The 24,127-nt window shown below is 25.8% G+C and overlaps 4 protein-coding genes across 5 annotated transcripts; 2 read left to right on the plus strand and 2 right to left on the minus strand.

Annotated features, from left to right (window-relative positions):
- The first annotated feature begins 146 nt into the window (after window positions 1-146).
- On the plus strand, window positions 147-3,507 carry LOC114123798 (cytoplasmic tRNA 2-thiolation protein 1). Its single transcript, XM_027986892.2, has 5 exons — window positions 147-310; window positions 523-754; window positions 1,655-1,962; window positions 2,896-3,100; window positions 3,176-3,507. Exons 1-5 carry the CDS (start codon window positions 263-265, stop codon window positions 3,382-3,384), a joined length of 1,002 nt encoding a protein of 333 aa, XP_027842693.1. The 5' UTR covers window positions 147-262; the 3' UTR covers window positions 3,385-3,507.
- Window positions 3,508-6,211: 2,704 nt separating this feature from the next.
- On the minus strand, window positions 6,212-13,873 carry LOC114123774 (CCR4-NOT transcription complex subunit 3). Of its 2 annotated transcripts, none has more exons than XM_027986856.2 (11): window positions 13,736-13,873; window positions 12,127-12,359; window positions 11,909-12,064; window positions 11,543-11,722; window positions 11,333-11,480; window positions 10,924-11,180; window positions 10,620-10,851; window positions 9,939-10,205; window positions 7,762-8,030; window positions 7,490-7,699; window positions 6,212-7,424 (listed from the first exon to the last, which is right to left on the minus strand). In XM_027986856.2, the coding sequence occupies exons 1-11, from the start codon at window positions 13,764-13,766 to the stop codon at window positions 7,326-7,328; spliced, it is 2,082 nt and encodes a 693-aa protein (XP_027842657.1). In that variant the 5' UTR covers window positions 13,767-13,873; the 3' UTR covers window positions 6,212-7,325. The 2 variants fall into 2 exon arrangements, with proteins under 2 accessions (XP_027842657.1, XP_027842658.1); XM_027986857.2 differs by lacking the exon at window positions 13,736-13,873 and adding an exon at window positions 12,736-13,089.
- Window positions 13,874-14,357: 484 nt separating this feature from the next.
- Window positions 14,358-18,148, plus strand: LOC114123745 (lysine-specific demethylase lid-like). The gene has a single exon (XM_027986816.2). The coding sequence runs from the start codon at window positions 15,805-15,807 to the stop codon at window positions 18,079-18,081; it is 2,277 nt and encodes a 758-aa protein (XP_027842617.2). The 5' UTR covers window positions 14,358-15,804; the 3' UTR covers window positions 18,082-18,148.
- A 2,475-nt stretch (window positions 18,149-20,623) lies between these two features.
- On the minus strand, window positions 20,624-23,116 carry LOC114123776 (ribonuclease P/MRP protein subunit POP5). The gene is made up of 4 exons (XM_027986860.2): window positions 22,819-23,116; window positions 22,068-22,213; window positions 21,006-21,175; window positions 20,624-20,872 (listed from the first exon to the last, which is right to left on the minus strand). The coding sequence occupies exons 1-4, from the start codon at window positions 22,836-22,838 to the stop codon at window positions 20,777-20,779; spliced, it is 432 nt and encodes a 143-aa protein (XP_027842661.1). The 5' UTR covers window positions 22,839-23,116; the 3' UTR covers window positions 20,624-20,776.
- Between the last annotated feature and the right edge of the window lie 1,011 nt (window positions 23,117-24,127).

Below are 24,127 nucleotides of genomic sequence, written 5' to 3' on the forward strand. Positions count from 1 at the left end.
TAATTTTTATGTATTTTAACTTATTTTATCAGCAACGAAAAAAATTTTTAACGGATGAATTAATCAAAACGTGTTATATGGTACTTATTTAAAAACATAACTACTTAAACTTCTAACTTAACAAAATATAATTTAATATTTATTATGTTTTTTTAGTACTTTACTACCTACTTTAGTATTTACTGTTAGTACTTAGCAGTTGTTAATTGTTGCTGTTATAGACACTTATAACAATTCAATTTTTAGTTATTTTAAATTTAAAATGCCTGTTTTATGTTCTGCAAAATGTGGTAAAAACGCAGTGTTAAAGGTAAAGTAAATAATGATGATTGATAAAAAATAATATTAGATATTACACATGTTTAAACCACAGATTAAGTGTATATCTTATTCTATGGTTTTAACAAATAATAATAATGATCAATCAGTTTTAAACTAAGTTTTCGAACTTAATTATTTATTATAAAAATAACTTAATAATATTAATGTTATTACTAACATATATAATAAATTATATTTTAGCGCCCCAAAACTGGAGATACATTATGCAAAGAATGTTTTTATTGGGCTTTTGAACTTGAAATTCATAGCACCATCACAAATGGTAAACTATTCAAAAAGGGCGATGTTGTAGCAATTGCAGCTTCAGGTGGAAAAGATTCAACTGTACTAGCACAAGTTCTTAAGATTTTAAATGATCGCTATAATTATGAATTAAAATTAGTGTTATTGTCTATTGATGAAGGAATTACTGGTAATGTTGTAATTATTTAATTTAATTTAATTAATGTCTTATATACTTTATACTAAATTAAAATTCCTATACTCCTAGGCATTTTTTTGAAACATATGTAACTTGTTGAGTTAAAAACGATGGTGCAATCAGAATTTATTAAAAATAATAAAGAATAATTACTGAAAAAAAAAAATCGTTAATTTTTTTGTGGGACTTAGTAATTTTGTAGGTGAAAATTAGAATTATTGAGCAGTGATGCCCACATTGCCACTAGCTCGCTGTGCTGTGCTCAGACAAAAAGAAATTGAAAATATCCCTTTTCAAGTTGTATAAAATTACCATGGGTAGACCTCAAAGTTAAAAAAAAAAGTGAAAATATTACAAAAAACTACCTACTTCTATTGGCTATAAATTTAGGATGCCTGGTAAAATAGAAATATACCATATTTAAATTTCTTTTTTTCTTATTATTTGTAAAACAACTTTGAAAAACTTACCAATTTTTTCATGCTGTGAAATTTATTGTATCAAACACTACTTCACGGTGAAATTTTGCCCAAATGCCCAATTTACAGCAAAATATTAAAGAAACATTAAATATACATTATAGTGCAAAACTCGAGGTCCTCGGCGCAGCTACTTATTCCGCTTATTAATATAAACATAAAATCGTAAACTTTAAAAAGCTATAACTTAAAAGTAAATCCAAGCGACAAATTCTGATTGCACCATCCTTCTTAACTCGTCAAGTTAGTTAAGTTTCAATGAAAACAAATCAAATCGGTGAGCAAGCACTAAACAGCATTTATACCAAAAGTTTTAATTATTACAAAAAAATTATCATGTTTTATATCAGTTAATAAATTATTATTTAGATTAATGCTCTCGAGTTTAAGATATTATATGATATTTTAATAGGTTATAGGGATGATAGTCTAAAAACAGTACAAGAAAATAAAGATGAATATCAAATGCCGTTAAAGATATTATCATATGAAGAGTTATATGGTTGGTCAATGGACAAAATAGTTGCTGAAGTTGGCCGTAAGAATAATTGTACATTTTGTGGTGTATTCAGAAGACAAGCTTTAGATAGAGGTGCAATGTTATTAAATGTGAACTGTATTGCTACTGGTCACAATGCAGATGATATTGCGGAAACTGTACTAATGAATATTTTAAGAGGGGATGTTGCAAGATTACAAAGATGTGTAAATATCATTACTGTAAGTATAACTAAAGATTATAAATTATAATACTTGAGTGAGCCTCCAGGGGATTTAAAGCATTTAATAAAATTTAACTCGTTGAAACATTTTTAGTATACCTTTGTAATATTTTTTTTTTTGTATAAATATGTTCCACATTTTTAATCACCATATTTAAAATATAAACTATTGTTACTACTTAGCTTTAAATAATTAAAATAATGGGACATGGGATGGTAGAGTATTTTGCTGCAGTCACTGAATGGTGCGATCGTCAAGCATTTATGGCATTGCAAACTCTTTAATAGATGATTACCTGTGATCTTAATGATGAAGTTATATCTCTTATACGGGAACTAGAGGTGGGAATTTTCGGTCGTTTAAATCAGATCAGTCTAGTACTCTAATGATTCAGTAATTTCGGTCTAGCATCAAGTATCATTCTTATCATAAGGTGAATTAATTTTCTTATGAAATATGAATCAGTCAATCAGTAGCAGAGATTTATTGTAATAAAATGTTGTAGACTGTAGTTTCAACTCGATCGATCCAATTCTGGCTGAAAGAAAAGTTTTATTAAAAACCGTCAAACGACTTAAAGATTGATTTGACCGAATACTTTTTGGTACATCATTCGGTCGCAATTCGGTCACTTGAATGATTTGTTCAGTCGTGACCGATCTACCTCTAATGGGAACCCTTTTTTCAAAAACTAAAACCAACCAGCCTACCATATCATATTTTACCATAACAAAATAAATTTTCACAGCTAATGGCCATAGTTATCAAAGCTTAATTAATTATAAAAAACAATTAAATTTATTGTATTGAATCATTATTTTACATGACTAAAAATTATTAAATATTGAAATTCTATCTTTATTTTAACAAAATGAATATAAATAATTATTGTAAAGGTGTAAAATTTTATTACTATACATTAATTATTAGATCACAGAAGGCACTATTCCTCGATGTAAACCTTTAAAATACACGTATGAAAAAGAAATAGTAATGTATGCATATTTCAAGAAATTGAATTATTTTTCAACTGAATGTATTTTTGCACCAAATGCATACAGAGGATATGCTAGAACATTTTTAAAAGATTTAGAAAGATTAAAACCATCATCAATTATGGATATAATTCATTCTGGTACTATTTATATTTATAAATATTATATAATTATATTTTTCTCTACTATTTGTAACTATTTGTAAACATTTTAAGGTGAGACAATGTGTATTAAAAAGAATGTAAAGTTGCCGGACATTGGTGTTTGTACTAAATGCGGATTTGTGTCAAGTCAAGATATTTGTAAAGCTTGTATGTTGTTAGAAGGATTAAATCGAGGATTACCTAAACTTGGAATTGGCAAAAGCAGTAAAGCTCATAAAGCATTGGCATCATTACCAGACCCAAAGCTACTACATTTTTGATATATACATTTGTATATATTATAATGTGAAGAGTACGATATTTGTACATATTACAATCTTTATAATAATTAAAGAATTGTGAATTTGTATTAATATATATATTTTTTGTTGTATTTTATATAATGTGTTTCTCATCTTGTATATTATTTAAATGTTAATTACCTGTATGTAAAGAATTTTTCCCAAGACTACTGAGATTATGTGAAATTGGATATTGGATAGTTGCTGGCTGGGTCTGTGTATTATATTATTTAGTACATGTACCAAATAATAATTAGTTACATTTTTAATTTTTTTGTTTAATTTGCTACAATAAAATAAATGTATCAATTTCAGTCAAAAGATTCAATCCATCTCCATAGTATAATCAAGGTCTATATTTCAGTCTTATGGAATATTAATTTGTCGCTTTGATTGGATGAATTGATAAAAGTTGATTCAACATATTTTCTAATTAATTCTTATGTCTTATCATGTAAATTTGTTGAGTAATGAGTATTATACCACAGAATACCAATGTATTATGTATTATGTATATGTGTCAATACCAATATTATATAGATAATGCCTATAATTTTTACATAACTATAAACCAACTATCAAGTAGCTTTTACACTAAGAGTATTTTGTCTGATATTTATCAGGAAATAAAAACAAGTCATTATTATGCATACAACATACTTACTTACTTATTTTGCTATAACTCAAAAACTAATCGATGTAAATACTTGAAATTTTCACCAAATGATTATATTAGTGCTCTCCGTATACAGTTAAATTTTCAAAGAATTTTGAGTTTTTTTTGAACTATTTATAGACAATTGAAATTTTCAATTTTTCTAAGTATTTTTTTTTTTAAATAACGATAAAAATTTTTTGGCTGACCAGAAAATCTTGAAAATTTAATATAAGATTTTTCATAAGTTTAGCTTACAATAATTATAAAAGAACTTAAATTTTGGTGTATTCAGACCATTAAAACATAAACCACCTTTTTCACCAACAACTGGAAATTATATCCTAGGCTGACAAATCATCTTCGTTCAGAATCGTTTTTCGTATACAATGATACCTATCATTGCATTCAAATTTAACCTACCCTAGACCGAGGTCCATCCCACCACCTAATGTACAGCAGAATGGTATCCTACACTTGCCCACTTTTTTTTTAAAGATTTTCCTGATCAGAAACTACTGGGAACTTGAAAAATTAATCCCTCCTCTCAAATCATTTTTATTACACATTTACATCTAAAGACAATGGTATGGTGAATTTAAAGTCCAGTATTCCAACCACTTTAAGAATGTTTTCTCAGTAGAGTAGCATATTATTGTCATTTGTAAAACCTGCCAATCGAATATTATATCTACATTCTTATTAAAGTTTCCTTTGAACATTGTATTTCGCTAACTTAAGCTGGAACTAACACTATGTATTACTATATTATGTTATAATATTTAAAATAATTATTTATAAATTATATAGATAGGTACTTAACTGTTTTATAAAGATCTAGCAGTGTAATATCTACTTTAAAGTATACATATACAACTTTAGTTTATAGCAGTGGTTTTCAACCTTTTTTACAATGCAACACTCCAATCCATATTATATCACCAAATATCAATAATATCATGAGTAAATGAATACTTATAAAAGTATTAATACATTTTTTGTGGCGCACCCATTAAAAACTACTGGTATATAGAGAATGCAGCAAAATATTTAAAGAAAATCATTTTATGATTTTGGGCCCATGAGTGTCTGCACTACCTGATTAATCGTAATAACGCCACTGATGATTGTGGTATGGTGATATAGCTTTTTATCTTGATTAGATAAATTTATCATCATTTTATAACATTTTATGTTTATGTAAGCATTTTTCCTCATTTAGTAAGTTTGCATAGGCACAAGAACAAGTGTACAACACTATAATATACATTAGTATTAATAACTGCATCAAAACAAAAAGATAAAGGCACATAAATAAATTAAAGGGTCCTTACCGCTACAATGACCAACTATCAAATGACATCACTCAAAACTGTCAATTTTTTCATTTAAAAAAAATGTATTAATGATGAATGAGAACTCGATAAATTGTTTTGAAATATATTTTGTATAATTTAAACTCGATATTTTTTACAATTTATCTAGCACCAAATTATTGATTTATTGATAATTGTAATGATGAACGTTAAAATAAACAATCATATAATAAACAACTTTTATTGACATATTATTATAAAAATAAATCAAGTTATCTCAAAACTAGTAATTGTGACGACGAATATTGATACTTAATGAAGAAAATAAGACAATTGCAAATTTTGTACTCATTATTAACTTAACCTTAATCGAATTAAGAGATCGAAAATAATAATAATAATATCAAACAGTTTTATTATAATTGATTTTTTTTTTTTATTATTATTAAATAGCTTACTTTTTGTACATCTATCATTCATTTGTTTGGCTTAAATATGATGTTGTAGGAACAAAACATCAAAATTGTTTTTCAATGAATTAAACAGAATCAGAACACTTAATACTTAATAGCCAACAATAATAATAAAAAAAAAACATTGATCATTTTGTATTTTTGTCCCTAACATAAATCACAAAAGGAAAAGTAACTTAAACATAATACTTTCCTGGTCTATAATAATAATTAATTATTAATGTGAGGTTTTTTGGGTTTTAATAAAAGGACATAAGAGTCGGTCAAAAATTATTTAAACATTTTAGAATATATAATCAACAATTGATAGAATATTGTGCCTAACCAATGGATTAAAAAAATTATACAAAACAAAAAAAATAGTTATAAAAAACTTAATTCTATTGATGAAATATGAATAAATTATATTTTTTGAAAGACTCTTATAATATACAAATTTTAAATCGCTCATTGAAAAATTATTATGTTTACAAGTGAGAATTATTGAATGTTATTATACATAATAGTATAAAAAAATAGTAGCTAACATTTTTGTTCTAGTGAGTAATGAATTAAGTACAAGGTAGGAGATTTTAAATTGTGTGGCTTGCTCTATAGTTATTCAATTAAATTTGACAAAAATATAAATTACTACCAATAATGTAAGTTATACATTCATTGAACTTTGAGGAAACAGAAAAATTAAGTTTATAAAAGAGGGTCATTCAAAAATTATCTAATAGATAAATAAATTTAAAAACTTAATAAAAACTGTTGATCTCATATAAATTCATACAATTTCATTATTAAAAAAATATATTGTTTTATTTTTATTTATATTCATTCAATTAAAAAATTTATATACCTGATGAAAGTGCTATTAATTAAATTTTTATATACATAATTTTATAATCAAGGAAAATCTAATTTCAAGAGTTAGGGAATGGACAATTATACATTAAAAAAAAAAAGAAAAATTAATTTACATAATTTTTGAATGACACCAAATAAAACTAACTTTTTGGTATCACAGATTTAATAATAAATTTGACAAAAAATCTGAGGTACAAAAAGTACAATACAGAAAAAAATTATATTAAACTATGAGAAATTTAACTATGTGGCTAATAATAATTCTATTTGTAAAAGTTGTATTCTTGAAACAAAACAAAATTATTGAAAATATGTCATTTTTCAAGGGATAATATAAATGGGACATAAGCATTAGTACTTTTTGGTTAGAGAATAAATAATTTAGAAAAAATATTAAAGCAGTCTGTTAATATGTACAACATTTAGTTAGTATGTACATACATATAAACAAGACTATATTAAGTTATTTTTTTTCAAAATTAAAAAATAAAAATAGTATACTCCAAATTCCTTTTCTCCAAATGTTCACATAATATCACATGTTGTAATAATCCTTTAGTATTCATGGACTATATTGTAAGTATTGTTTTTTAGTGTATAACTATGTGAAAACACATTTTCATTTCAATTTAATTCTCTATCTTCTAGATACTTATACTCGAACGTAAAGCCTTCTTTTTTCCGTTGACCCCATTTTTCATAGTCAAAATAGATGTATGTGCCCTAGTTAAATAAAAAAATTGTTATGTATAGAAAAATGTAAAATCAGTTTTATTTAGAAATCAAACCTGTTCATATTCTTCATTAATTAATTTAGGTTCTTCGTGTCGCTGAAACCACATCATATATTTTGTATGGAATCTCCAACTTTGTTTTTTTAATGCCTTAGCAGCTAAATACTGTGCTTTAGACCCCTCCATGTAATAGAATATAAAAAAAAGGGATTCTGTTGAAAGCCTCTGGAAAAATTCTAAACTATCTGAATGAGGGAGAGGTCCCTAAAACAAAAATATGTAAATAAATAAATATTATATTAGTAATTTTAAAATTATTAAATTACTTGATTATAATAATGAGGTGTTGAACATGGATTTCGAGGTAAATATAACTTTATTCGTTCAGAATCTGACGGATGAGGTAAATGTACAAAAGCGGACTCAAGCATTGTAAATTGAAATTGGTGGTCTTTAGAAAGTGGCACTGGACCTAGTGGAGCTACTCCTAATAAAGGAGAAATTGTAGCTTCAAACAAAACAGGTGCCTGTTGTGATGGTTGTTGCTGTAAGCTTAGATGACTACTTGAATTTTGAACTATGCTTGAACTCAAACCTTCAAAATAAAAATTATATATTTAAATTACAATAAACAATTTTTTTCAGTGTACAAAATTAATAATTTAAGATGTTTACACTATTGGCAAACATGTAAAGCTTCAAGTTTCTGCTAACTAATGATAATCTTACAATATAATTGTTTTTTGTTTCCGTTTTGTAAAATAATTATTTTTTTTATTAAAAATCTTTTTGAATGCTTGTATATAATTAAAATAATAATTAATTCATATTTTTATATTGGTCTGATCCCATATAATATTCCAATAAATAATTAAATACCTTACTAATCTTAAGATTAATACTGAAGATATTTATAATAGTTGGAATCCTCAAAAGATTATGCTGTAGAGTGGCCAGTACATCTTTTATATTTTAAAATGTATCATATGATGAATTAAAAAAGTTGTTCTTATTTTTGGGTTTGTAGAAATATAGATGTTATTAAAGAACTAATTTCATGTTTATAATGGTAGAATTTTTAAAATTGTATATTCCATGTTTGAGTTATATAAAATTAAAAATAAAAGAATAATTCTTAAAATAAATTACAAAGTTCACATATGTATATAAATTTATGTTAAAAAGATAATAAGTTTTTACTGAAAAAAAAAAAAAATCACAGTTATTCACTAGAATACCGTATCCAATTCATGATATATGGAATTCCCTTATAAGAACCAATTTGACTATGAATAAATACCCCTAAATTTAATTGTACTCTAATTGAGATATATACGCTAACATAAACACACTGGGCACTGTATCTAATCCGTCATGCAGACATAGTACATAGTGACATAGTACAGGTGTTACATAGTTAAAAACTGTTTTGCACAGAAAAACTTTACTCCCTCAATATTTATACCAAAATTACCCAAATTATGAATCGCATTAGGAAGAACTTTACCTGGGTAGTAGCATTAAAATTTTTTTTTTCATTACATGAATTAAAGTTATTGGTTTGAGAACTTTAGGTTTTTTTTTATTTAATCATTAAAAATTATTGTTTACTAGTATCAAAAAAATTAAAATTCTACGACAGAGGTAGGAGTTTTTTTAAGTTTTTTTTTTTAGGAGTTCTTCCTAGGTTTGATATTAATATTGAGGGAGTAAAGTTGTCCTGAGCAAAACAGTTTTTAACTATCTATATTAATGTATATAAAACATAAACAATACATGTGGGTATAGCAACCTCTTAACCACAACTCTATTTGACGTAAATAAAAAACTAGACATGCTTTAGAGCACTAAATGATGAATGGTATTAATATATCAAACGATTCATTTACATGCTTTATTGGAAGTAATTAATAGTTAAATTATAAATTATGCAAGTAAATATTAACACGTTGACTACCGTCAGTCATATAATAGGTATTCGTTATTTGCCAGGCATATTTTTCAATATTTTTCAAATTTGTATATATGTACTATAAATTTGATAACATTAAAAAATGAAAAAAAAAATGTATTATATCAAAAAAATTATAATGGAATCATAGTTAATAATATAAAACCAAATTTATTTATGGTTACTGGCGGTCATGTGGCATGGTAGTAATGATGAACTATAGTCAAAAATGTATACAATTTGAGAATTATAGATGAACACCAATGGTTATATGGCAGTCACCAGTGTTTAAATATAATTTATATGTTATTGTATTGGTAAGCACATATTTATTCAAGAAATAACTTTAATTTAGCTTGATATGATAAATGGGTATATAAAAAAAAGTATATAGTTCACTTTGTTTTAACAGTAAAACAGTTAAAGGTAAAACGGTACTCGGGATTTTAGTGACTTTAATTTCAACACAATTTACTTTTATGATTATACAAAGGTAGTAATCAAAACAGAAATGAAGCCTTTTCAAACATATAATAGTCATTTTATAATTACTTTTATTATCTGTAGACTGTTGTGATATATCAATCCCAGCTTGATCAACAGCTTTTTGGGCAATAGTCTTTAATGAAGACAGAGGTGTGTGAGAATCCACTTGTACTGGTGATGTTGTAGAACTTAATGACGAAGGTGTAGTAGACACACAATTTACCACATTATCAGAATTATTCACATTTCCTTGGGCAGTTGATACATTTGTATGGTACGATGATGGAGAAGTTGGTATAGACGTGACAACAGACGTATTTTCAACAGATTGTGCTAGTATGAAATAACAATTCAAAAATCAAATAATGTTATAATAGTAGTAAACTAAAAATTAATTGTATAGCTAATTTATTTATAGAAATTACAATAATGATTTTCACTGCATAAAAAATTCAAATTTCAACCTAATGAATCATTTTAAATAAGAAAACAATATACATTAGTAACTTAAAACCATATAAGTTATAATAATATAGTATTAATCTAAAAAATAATATTTTATTTGTGAAAGAAAAAACTTAGAATTTGGATATCAGTATTTTACTATAATAATAATATAAAGTTATTGTGTAACTTGACAAAATATTAGTAAGTACAGTTATTCAATCATACTATAAAAATAAATTGAATACTTTATTGTTTTTTGTATTCATAAAAATTAGTTTTTATATTTTTTTTAAAACTTACGGGCATGCTTATTATGAATATTTGAAGCTGCTACAGTTGCAAAATTACCAACAGTAGTAGTACTTGTTTGAGTAGTTATAGATTGAGACACAGTAGACACACTGGATGTCGTGGTAATATGATTATTAACAGATGATTTTACAACAGCAGCTATAGTTGGACCTTTACTGTTCACCGTAGTATTAGCATTAATTGAAGGATTTGCTTTCACAGGAGTTGGTTTAATTGTATTCTAAATTAAACAGGCATATTTAATTGATAGTAAATTATTAGGTTTAATAAGAATATTAAAGTGTGTACAAACTTTAGTAGTTTCTTCTTTTTTCTTACGAACTGGCGCTGCAACAATAGAAGCTGAAGTAGCAGTAGTTACAACTGTAGATACTGCAGAGATCATTGGAATTGATTCACTGATTGTAGCAATAGTTGTTATTGATACTGGTGTAGAAGTTGTTATTACAGCCACTGAAACTGGCTCTTCGATGGAATGATTGTGTGACATTGGAGCAGGTGATGCTGGACAAGAACCACTAAGACTTGCAGTTTGGCTAGTGGGTGAACCTGTAAGTGTAATTCAACAATACATAAAATTTAATAAATATATTGATTATAAATTAAGCTTAAGTAAAAAGGTGAATTTGAGCTTTTTAATTATTATTATATTAAACTTCTTAAAAATATTAAAATTATTTTGAAAATCACTATATTGTTACCATTTGCTTCTGCAGAATTATTTGCAGCAACTCCTAATTCAAGTTCAGCTAACCCAATTATTTCATCATACAAATCATCATTATGCATAAAATCCTCTTCATGTGATGCTTCAATATAATATTCTACATCATCTTTTATTGACCGAATCTACAAATAAGCTTAATAAATAAATTGTTTATAGAATTATATAATTTAGTTTTGTATGATACCTTTTTGACTTCCACTGACATATTATCTAACATTCTTAGTACAGTCTCTAATTTTCGTATATGGAACCTATGTCGTTCTACTCTTGCTTTAAGTTCATCTAGTTTTTCTTGTTTATCCTTGTCCAATCTTTTTTTCTTCCCAACAAGTAATGACTCCATTTCACATTCATATTGGTCAATCTATAATTCAACATTTTAATACTAATTATTAAATACAAAACAAAAATAAATTGTGAATTTAAAACTAACCAACTAAATAGAAAATTGAAATCAATATCATGTTAAGAAGCAAAAATTTCAATAAAAGAAACTATGAAAACCTAACCTAAACATTTATTTCATTAAAAGAAAATAATAATTAATTACTTGAATATTGAGCGACTCAATTGATTGTGTTAACCATGCACTTATTTCTTCTCTTTCTTTTTGAGCAGGATCTAATTTTTGGGCAGCACCCAAACCTTCTTTAGAATAAGCTTTAGTCTTTGTTTCTCGTTCGACTACTTTAAACCTTTCCATTTGCTACAAGAATAAACATAGTTTAATATTTAAACAAACTAAATAACATGTATAAATATACTAACAGTTTCTATAAGTTTTCGGTAATCAAGTAATGCACTTTTATCCTTAATTTCTGCGGACGCAATCCAGCTTTTGATTTGATCGCGTAACCTTTGCAATTTCTTGATTTCCTTTTTGAGGTCAGCCTCATACTTTTCTTTTTGATTACTATTTGTAGCATTATGAACTTTTTGCCAAATGTCCTCAAATGTCTCAACACCTTCGGTAACTTTCTTAAGGCACCGATCAATTTCACCTAAAAATGTATACAAGCTATCAAGTATAAACATTTTTAGATTAAAAAAAAGAAAGGTATACTTCAGTTTTTTAAATTTGTAGCTGACCCAAGAAAAATTAATATTCAATATTTCAATACAAGATTTGTAAAATTATTTGACATCAATGTATGTTATTCACATAAACACGAATACAATGTATTTGCATATGTCATATGCTAACATTGTAATGCATAATAATTATATTTGAGAATAAAACGTATTTAATTATAAAACGTCTTAATAATAACTCTTAAATCATAAATTTTTCATAGAAATTACCCCTAATAATGTTCTTTTCAAAAGTTTTTAAGAACGAAAGTGAACAATAATAGAATGTGCACCAATGATATTTACCTTGAAGTTTTCTAGAAGCAGCCATAACTAAGGAAACATTTCAAATACGAATATCAACATAACATTATTTAAACTACATACAATATAAAAATTTGTCACAATTTTGGACTAAAAAATTAATAAAAAAATTACAATTTTTATCAAACAAATTTCACTACTACCACTGTTTGTGTTTGTGTGTAAACGCTTTGTTCAAGATGGCTACTGATAATTTTCAGGTTATTCAAAATTGGACAAATGACTAAATTAGTACGGTAAAAATCTAATTGTATTTAATATTTAAGAATTTTATTATAGATAATTTTTAAATTAAATTACTTAAATTTAGATAATTCATCTTTCTTAAGATATTTTAACAAACATAACTTAGAGTATTTGAAAATTGAAATATATTGGTTGTTGACTAAATACGTCTGACTGATGTACGGTTTTAATTTAAACAGCTGTTCAATTCGTTATCTACTATCACAATCCACAGATTATGTAACAATGAAAATATGTCTGAAGAGGAGAAGACTTAAGGTATATAATATTAATAAAATTACTCAAAAATAAGTATTAAATATACAAATATACAATAATTTAGATATTCGATATGAAATACTTGGAAGATTATTAATTTTTCAGGTACCTACTTTAAGAATTAGTTTAGTTTAATAATTATGGTAGGTATTGTATGTGTATTTCTTTAGTATTAATCATGTTATGTCGAAAAAAATATATTATTTTACATTATTAATGTTTATTCAACATAAATGTTCTTCTTTATAGTACGTTGGTCTGCGTTTATTAAAAACTATACTCGTTTAGAATTAAATATTTAATTAAAATGTTGAACTAACAACAATAATAATATATACAAATTATTATATTAGTATACATTTTACAATCTATTATCTATGCTATACAATTTGTACTCTTTCATATATTTAATATTCTAAAAGGTAAAATACTGTATTAAATATTACTTAAATTTTATTCATTAAAATTATTATACTACCTTTCATATTGTGTTTTATTGATTTGTACATGGTTTAGAATCATTTATCACGTTCTTGATTACTTTGATTTCGGAAAGTTTTGTTGATAACTATCACTATTTATATTTCATATATATATACACATTCATATTGCGAAATATAAATTAATATACATTGTTTTTCTGAATGAGGTGCGTTTCTATGTACTATTGTTATTTTTTATTTCAATATTTTCGAGCTAATTATTTTCACTATAAATTATCAACTGATATTATATTTAACGATTCTTGATTGAAATATTTAATGGGAATTTCATTATTTTGTATCTTTTTACAATTACTCGTTTCAGTTATATTTTTCATTATGCTGGTTCTATTTTAATTCCTTTTTTTGGGGGGAATTTATTAATATAAATAGCATTTATGGTTCTTGCGAGTTGATAACTTAAAAGTATATTTCATAATAAATAATAAATATTAAATAATAGTGTGATTTTATATCATTGATGTGCGTAGCGCTGTAGCGTTAAATAAAAAAAAAAAATATTAATAAATTATAAAAAAAATAATAAATAAATTATAATTAATTATAATTATTATTATTATTTTTTTTTTTATTATAAATTTTTAAATTTTAGACGTATATCACCTAGCAAGGGATTGATAATGAGTAAATCTTGTATATATTATGATACATTGATACGTATAACAACGTAATGTTAGGTATCGTATGGCGTATGTACTTAGTAATAACTAATAAGTACGTATTTATGGTGTCTTACACTAATCGCAAACCACCATAATTTATGACTGGAATCAGAAATTAAGATCTCTATTCTCTCAAGACCGTTACTGAAACGATCTTACATAGAAACACGAAAGTAATTAATAACGATTTAAACATATTCCATAGACGCATACAGATATATTTTACATCTATTACGTCCATTTATCTATAGCGTGGACGTTCGAACGTAATGTACCTCGTTTCTCGAGATATTGTCATTCGTGTAACAAACAATACGGTTGAGCGTGTGCAACTGTGTCGTCGCTCATTAATATCATCGTCATCGACCCTCGTACGATCGCCGTAATTCGTAGGTACGTTTTTAATTGTTGCCCCAACAAGACAAAATGGCCTAAACAACACCCCGCAGAGGATTATGAAAAACTAAGGAGACAGCTACAATAATTGAAGTGTATCATAGATCGTAGTGATTCTACAGTATTTCTTACTATACGTCCTGATGGCAGGTTTATATATTAATTATAATATATTTATATCATAATGGAGTTGTTCTCTGTCACAGCGTTTGCCCGTGTGGCCGTGTACGCGTTCTGTAGGACGTAATACGGCATTATAATTGTGTCGATATTATTGCGAGTGCGTGCGTCCGTATATCCCGTAGTTGGTAGTGGTGCGAGCAGCTACCTATATAATATATTATTTTCTATGCTGTGAGCGGCGAACCTCATCACTTTCGTGTCTGTGTCGAAGTCTCGTGCGTGTGTGTGTACGTGTGTTTAGGGTGTGTGTGTGTGCGTGTGCGTGTTTGTGTGTTCCTGTGTGCAATGTGTATGTTGGCTGCATTCTATCTTCCATAGTGAAATTGCTACTTTTAAACAAAAGGCTTTAAAAATTAATTTTAAATTATTTCCGTGCGTATACCTACGAAATACTCAGTTTGTTTCGATTTTGTTTGGTGTGACCGAGCAACAGTGACAGATCAAAAGACTCGCTTGAGGTACATCGACGATTTTTTTCCTTTCCTTTTTGAAAATCATTAAACGGATCACCCACGGCAGCGTGGTAGTAGTGGCGGTGTGGAGTGTGGACTACGTGACATTTTAGAAATGCGGGATGGACGTCCATCGTTTGTAACGCAATCCTTGGCTATCGACAATGCAATGTTCATTTTAAACTTATAATGTTCGATAATCAGTATGTTGTAGATACGATACTTTTTTCGATCAAGTTTTAAATTTTTATAGAAAGTATTTTTATATCTGTTTAAGTAAGTAATTATAATTTTTTTTAAATATATATGTATACATATAATATTATCTATACATCATAGTATTTTATTAAAATGAGTGTAAAAAGAGATATAAAGTGTAAACTTGAAATTGATGAACCAAAACAAAAAGAATGTCCTGAAGGAAAATTTATTGATCCTGTCAGTCTTATGGAAAAAGGCAAATTTGTTTTCAAGGTTCCCCCGGAAGCTCCAGTTTTTGAACCTACTGCTGAAGAATTTAAAGATCCATTGAAATATATAGCTAAAATTAGAAGTGTAGCACAAGAACATGGGATCTGTAAAATTAGACCTCCATCTAATTGGCATCCTCCATTTTGTGTTGATGTTGATAACTTTAAATTTACACCAAGAATTCAAAAACTAAATGAACTAGATGCAAGTACTAGAGTTAAACTCAATTTCTTGGAAAAAATTGCCAAATATTGGCATTTACAAGGGATCCGTATTAAAATACCAGTATTAGAACAAAGAGCTGTAGATTTATATTCTCTTTATAAAATAGTAGAATTTGAAGGAGGTTTTGATGTAGTATGTTCGGAAAAAAAATGGGGAAAAGTGGCTAGTCGTATGGGTTATGTTTGTGAAAAATCTTCTGGTACAATTTTAAAAAGTCATCATGAAAGGTGGCTTAATCCATTTTCACTATTTCATGCTACCATTAAAGATGAAATTTATAACAAACCCATTAAAAGAGAGAGTAAAGTTCCAATTATTAAAGAAGAAAATTCTTCTGTTTCAAATTCGCCTACTAAAAGAGCTAGACTTAGCCCTGATGATGATAATGAATCTGATGATTATATTAAGGATCCATTTTATCTGATGGAAAATAAAGAATTAAGAAAATTACAATTTTTTGGTGCTGGTCCTAAGATGGCCGGATTTAGTTCCAAATGTAGAATAGGACATTTAAAGTCAAAAGAATCTAAGAAATCTAAAAGAAGAAGTAAACCGGCTGTAAATTATTTAGATAAATATTATTGTCAAAAATGTGGAAGTGGCAAATCTGAAGAAACTATTTTAATTTGTGATGGATGTGATTTAAGTTTCCACATGCAATGTTTAATCATACCATTAACTAATGTTCCAAAGGGTGAATGGAGATGTCATAAATGTGTCATCAATGAAGTAATCAAACCTAGTGATGCTTTTGGATTTGAACAAGCTCAGCGTGAATACACACTTCAACAATTTGGAGAAATGGCAGACCAATTTAAATCTAAATATTTTAATATGCCAGTTCATCTTGTGCCTACAGACAAAGTTGAACAAGAGTATTGGAAAATTGTTTCATCTATTGATTCTACAGTAATAGCAGAATATGGTGCAGACTTACATACTATGGATCATGGATCAGGATTCCCTACAGGTCTTGCACTAAGTGGAAACGAAGATAATACTTTTTACAAATCATACATAGAAGATCATTGGAATTTAAATAATATACCAATACTTAAAGACTCAGTTCTCAGTTTTATTAATGCTGATATATCTGGTATGAAAATTCCATGGATGTATGTTGGTATGTGTTTTTCAACATTTTGTTGGCATAATGAAGATCATTGGAGCTACTCGATCAATTATTTACATTGGGGTGAACCAAAAACATGGTATGGAGTTCCAGGAGCCTCTGCTGAAGCTTTTGAAGAAGTTATGAAGGAGACAACACCAGAATTATTTCATTCGCAGCCAGATCTCTTACATCAGTTGGTTACTATTTTGAATCCAAATATATTAATGAAAGCAAATGTCCCAATCTATAGAACTGATCAGAATGCTGGAGAATTTGTTGTTACTTTTCCAAGGTCTTACCATACTGGGTTTAATCAAGGATATAATTTTGCTGAAGCTGTGAATTTTGCTCCTGCTGATTGGATTTCAATAGGTCGTGAATGTGTTAACCATTATTCTTCTCTCAAACGAATATGTGTATTTTCCCATGATGAACTTATATGTAAAATGGTGAATTCTTGTGATGACTTGACACCAAAAGCAGCTGAACTAGTGTATGATGATTTGAATGAAATGGTGAAATTTGAAAGAGTTCAACGTAAAGCACTTTTAGATTGGGGTGTTACTGAAGCAGATTTTGTTGAATTTGAACATCAAGTAGATGACCTTAGACAATGTATGGTTTGTAATACCACTTTGTATGTATCTGCTGTATCTTGTTCGTGTGATCCAAAAAGACTGGCATGTCTTCGACATTTTAAACAACTTTGTGATTGTCCTGCACAAATGCACGTGTTCAAATACAGGTATACCCTTGATGAGTTTCCACCTCTATTGCGAAAGGTTAAAGCTAAAGCTGAACAAGCATATGATGATTGAATATATTTACATTAATATTTTTGAAGGCTGTAAATAATTTAAGCCGTTATTGACAAATATAACCAAATTATGAAATTAAAAAAAAAAAAACAAATATAAAACTAGATTGATTTAATATAAAGATATATGTTAAAAAACTATATTTTTGCATCTCATAGTTATGTTATATATTTAAGTATTTTTAGTTAGTAATTGATTGTTTACCTAAGTACTAAAGACAGTTTAACTACATATTTTAAAATCTAATGTGAAATGTTACATTATTAAATACTGTACATTAACTTTAATGTATTTGTGTATTCTAGTATTTGATGTACCCACTAAAATAGAACTCTTTTTCTTATTGAATTATTTATATAACATTTCTAATGATTTAATTTCAAATATTTTTGAATGAATTTAGTATTATCTTTTAAGTACTAGATAGGTTCTAATTATTAGAAATTTATATCTCAACATTATTTTAATTATTATAATATTAATTTTTAAATATGCTTATTATTATTATATTAATTAAGGTGTATCTTTAAAAATTAAAAATGTTAACAACCTAATAGAATATTTAATTTATTACCTAGAAATATATAATTAATATCATTGCCAGACATCACCAAATATTATTTTTTTTATTATACATACTGCTGATGAAATTACGCAAGTTGGCCCATTAATTGATCTCTACAATAATATAAACTTGTGTAGTGTATGTTGAAATATGTTTTGATTGTGTGATTTTTTTTCAAAGTTAGAATTTTAAGTTCCTATATAAATATTAACTTTTTTTATATCAATCTATCATCTTCCTGGATTTTAATTTTAGTTTTATTTTCTCGTGGAACTATTATTTTTTTGATCATATTATATATATCATACTTTATTGATTTATGTACCTATGCTTATTATATTTTAATTTTAATTATATTTATCTCATAAATTGTATCTTGGTTTTTACATACAACATAATTTTTCAGTGCAAATGTAATTCTTTAAAAGTTATTAAGATCAATTTGAAATTATATCTTGTTAAATTATATGTATTTATATTACATTTATTATAATTTTAAAATAATATACCTAAGTATATTAAAATTAATTTGATCAAATTTATATTTTTTCTAATAAATAGAACTGTAGTTATTTAAAAGTAATCATCTATACAATCAATATAAATGAGTGTATTGTATTTCATTTTATAAAAATTAATGATCGAGAAAGAAATTTATTTTTAAATGAAAAATAAATAAATTTACTTCTTTAATTTTTAAGGTGTATTTAATAATAAGTATACACATATTCATAAGTATAGAATACAATGTAGTACAAAATATTTTATTTTTACTTTTAAGCATAGTTATAATTAATATTTAACTTGTACTAACTTTAATTTGTGTGTACTTAATGTTTATGTCACTGTTGAGGATTAACTAATAAAAATACTTAAAAAACACTGTTTGGAACTCTAAATCACGCATTACTCATTTTGCATTACCTGATCAAAAATTTTTTTTTATTATCACTAAGGGTAGTAAGTTAATGCACACACTAAATGAATAAATATATATTTATCTATATTCCTAAAAATACACCAAAATATCTAGTAAAAAACTCTCCTTCAATAAAATCCAATATGAATTTTAAAGTTTAAACTAATTATATGTATAAATAAATTTATTTATGATTGTTATATTGGATTTCCTGATAGATTATTTTATATCTTGTACTAATAAAATATAGTTGAACTACTTACTGATTACATTATATATATACAGTATTTTTAAAGTTCTTAAAAAAATTGTATTTTATGTATAATGTGACATTTGAAATAATAATTAAAAAATTATCACAATCATACCTAAAACCTCAAATTTTACATTAATCATAAAATATGTAGACTTAAATGTAATGTTATTAAATGTACTATATTGTGAAATATTTTACTTTATTTCAATGAGTTGTAAGGATTTTAAAAAAAGACAGTGTCTTGACCTGTAGTATTGTCAATTGACTCTTAGCTTTACAAACACAGGTCATAAAACACTAAAGAATAATACTGAATTCACTATTAAGTGAATTCTACAAATTTAAATTTGTGCAAACTATAAATGTAACTGATAAAGTATCAATCATTTAAAAAAATAACAAAATTAAAACTTACAAGACTACAATTTGTATTTTACTATAATAACTGTTATTCTTTATTTTATTAAGTAGGTTAATCGTCAATATCAGACGTTATTTAAAGTTTAGTTTTAAAATTCCAATGATCCTGAAGGGTGGAAGTAATTTGGATATATATGTTTAATATAAATATATTATTTATAAAAAGAATGATTTTATTTAATCATTTTAACCATAAAACTAAATTAATTATGAATAATATGTTTAACACATAATATTATATATATACTTATATATACATTGGTTCAAATTATTGAGTCAAATTAAAAATATACGAAAATATTGATCATATTTATGAATTATTTAAACAACAGTTCCATACAAAATTACAAAATTAGTGACTTGAAATATTTTTTATAGCAGGTTAATCATTTGTAAATACAATTTATATTTTATACTTTGTAAATGTATTATGGACATATAAGTAAATATTTATTATTTTCCAACTATTCTTCCCAATAGCACATTAACTAATGGGTTTTTAAATAAAATTTTAAACAATCAATCTTTTGAAAAATTAGAATTTTGCTATATTAGAGATTTTTAACATTTTTTCTTTGGTTTTCTCACTTATTGTATCAGTCATTTTTCTTACAAGATTTTTTTGATAATTCTGAAACAAAATTTAATTTAATTAATTAATTTCAACTTATTTTATTTAATTATTACTAATACCGATGGTTTGGAAATTTAATTAATTAATTTGATATAATGTTATAAATTATAATAATATATAGTAAAATTACCTGAATAAATTTATAACATTGAAACATAGATGCCCCAGTATAAATTGTTGATAATTGAATTTGTTTTTCTTGGAGTTTATTAATAAATGGTACAACTGAAGAGAGAAATTTATGAGGACCGTGTCTGGTTTTAAAAATGATAATTTTTGTAGTTGGATTACAATAACGAACTGGAATACATTTAAAACATTAAAATATTTACTATAAAATAGTTAAGATTTACTATAAATCATTGTTGATGTAGACAATAACTTTACCACATCTATAGTGATTCTAAATAATAAAAGTTTTAAACATACTATTAAAAGTTCTAAATAATTGTATGATAACTGAACAATATTCTTAAAAACTTTTACAAAAATACTAAAGAAAATGTATAAATTTTTCTTAATAATTGTAATATAATAACCAACTGAAAACATAGGAAGCAGTTGCTTAAATTAAATTAAAAATATAAAATAAATTATTTTATTTTAGATCACACTGAATAATAAAAAAAAAAAACAATTGATTGATTTAGATAGTCCATAAACATTATGTTATCAATGAATTAAGGAAATCAGAGCACAATAAGTCTTAATATTTCACAACATACATTTTTCACTTTTAAGTTATAAGTTCTGCTAAAAAATCAAATGAGAGAACTATCCAAGCTTTTCAGAATATCTGTTGTCATATAATTACTGAAGCACCCGACGAGTATATCTCCAACAATGCAATTAACTCTGAACTAAAAATCTGCTCTGTCTACGGAACTGCTACCATATACTACAAACGCTTCCACGCAAAATTACAATCTAACACCAACCAGTTTATAAGGGATCTCGCCATACCAGCACTACCCAATAATTCAACCTGACGACTTGAGCGCAATTGGTGCCTTGACTTAAAAATTGTCAACTGTAAATGTTAATGTAGCCACTAGGTGTCTCTAATGTGAGATAACTCTTAAATTAATCTCTTTATTGATTTAAGCTGATGCTTAATAAAATACAAAAACAACATTATTTATTTATAGTTTTAACTATTAATATAATGGGCAATAAAACAAATTATTTTTACCTTTAAAACATGTTTTAATAGCTCCAGCTCCAAAATCTCCGTGTAATGATTTAATCATATTTAATACTGAAATTTGTAATTCTTTAACAGAAATTTTTAAATCTAAATTGTCATTTTCCAAAGTTCTTAATTGAATGACCATATAACTGAAAATCAGATGTTTACGTTTTATGAAAAAAAAAAATAATAAAAACATAAGGAAAATTTACTTAATATCATATTGAAACATAAAGTATAGCTGACATTTAGACAATCCCCTGTAACCAATACTACTCCTTAATATAAATTTTATAGTTAAAGCTGGTAAATTTTACCTAAAATACCAATATAGGATACCTTATTCTTAAAAATCATAATATTATGAAATATGATTCATAATAGGAATATAACAATTGACTAAGTATACTGGTTACAGACAATTAAATATATAGGTTATAACTTATAATAATACTTTTTACTCTCTAGTATAGACCATAGAGATATTCAGCCTTATTGTGTTCAATTAATTTTAATGAAATATTATTTATTTTTTACAACCCATGTGTTTTAAAAAAAATTGTTTAATAATTTTATTATTTATAACCAAGTTGTTGAAGATCATTACAAAGTTAGTTAAGAAAAAGAAAGAAAAAAGAGATTTATAAATTATAATAAATACCTACTGAAAATTAATGCTAAAAAATGTTTATTTTAATTTGACAATATAATTGTGAATTAGATAAACATTGTTGATAATTATTCTAAAAGTTACCGGTTCTTATACCGCACCATCTTCAATTCTGGTTAGAAATACCACTTTTTTAATAATTAAAAACAATAATATGATTTCTATAGTAATTATATTTTAAAAAACTTCAAAAACTATTATTTTCTGTGTACACATGAAGATGATTTAGTCGATTTAAACGATCAAGCTTCAAATTTTACATTTAATAATTAATAGATAAAAATAATTTAATTTAAACCATTATCAAATACTTCAATTTCAGAATGATCAATCGTTAAAATTGAAAATTCTGAATTTTACAATTTTAAATATACAAATAGGTATTCAATTGATATTTAGTATCACATTATGTAGATAATATTATTTATACCACGGACCACGGTCTTAGATATATCTTAGTCCGTGATACAATTATACAAATCTACTTGAATCGTACAGAATTATCATTATAGATGGCGGCACTTTCAAATGTTTCAATATATTATTTCCATTGGGTTTGGCTACCAAATAAGAATAACAATTTTGTAGAAAACTAGAAAATGAGAGAACTGAAAAAGTGAAAAAATTATAATAGTAATACACTAATAGGTTTACATATGACAAAATAAATCTATTATATGTAGGTATTGTAGTAACCAGTGATAGTTACTGCACGCTTCTTTTACGACGAGTATTCAGACAGTATTCAGTAAATTTTTAATTTATTAATATTAAAGTTTATTGTCTTATGGGTACCAAATAACCAAACGTCCGAACAAGGTAACTTTTAGAGATTTTACCGTTTTAATTGCTCTATAAAAATCTTGTTTTGATTGTAATGCTCATATTAGGGATAATATTATGAATTGAACGTTGACGCATGACGCGTTATGTGGTTCAATTTAAAATGACTTCAGCCAGGAATATATTTATAGTATTCAATACTTTTTAAATTATTCAATGTAATATATGTAAATTACGTGCAATCAGAGGAAAAATAACAATACACTATTTACTTAATATTCTTTGTGGAACGTGGGTGCTTATAATGAGGAAGTACTATTTAGTATTTACTGTTTTCGTCTAGTTCTTGTTATAAAAATCTAGCCGTGAGACACTGAGCTTTGAATTTGATTCCAAGTCGTCAGCATGGCTATAAATAATCTAGAAAATTTAGAATTTAGATTACAGCCATATGTCGTCAGTTATCTTCTTAAAATATCCATTATTCTTACACCCCACGGTTCGCGTTATAAATTATAATATTATCTCTTTAACAACTCGTAGGTACTTTACGTACTTAAATGTCCTAACTAATCGTAATTTTCAAGTGTTATTGATCTACTGTATAGTG

Source organism: Aphis gossypii, chromosome 3 (assembly GCF_020184175.1).
Source record: "Aphis gossypii isolate Hap1 chromosome 3, ASM2018417v2, whole genome shotgun sequence".
NCBI classification, from domain to species: domain Eukaryota; kingdom Metazoa; phylum Arthropoda; class Insecta; order Hemiptera; family Aphididae; genus Aphis; species Aphis gossypii.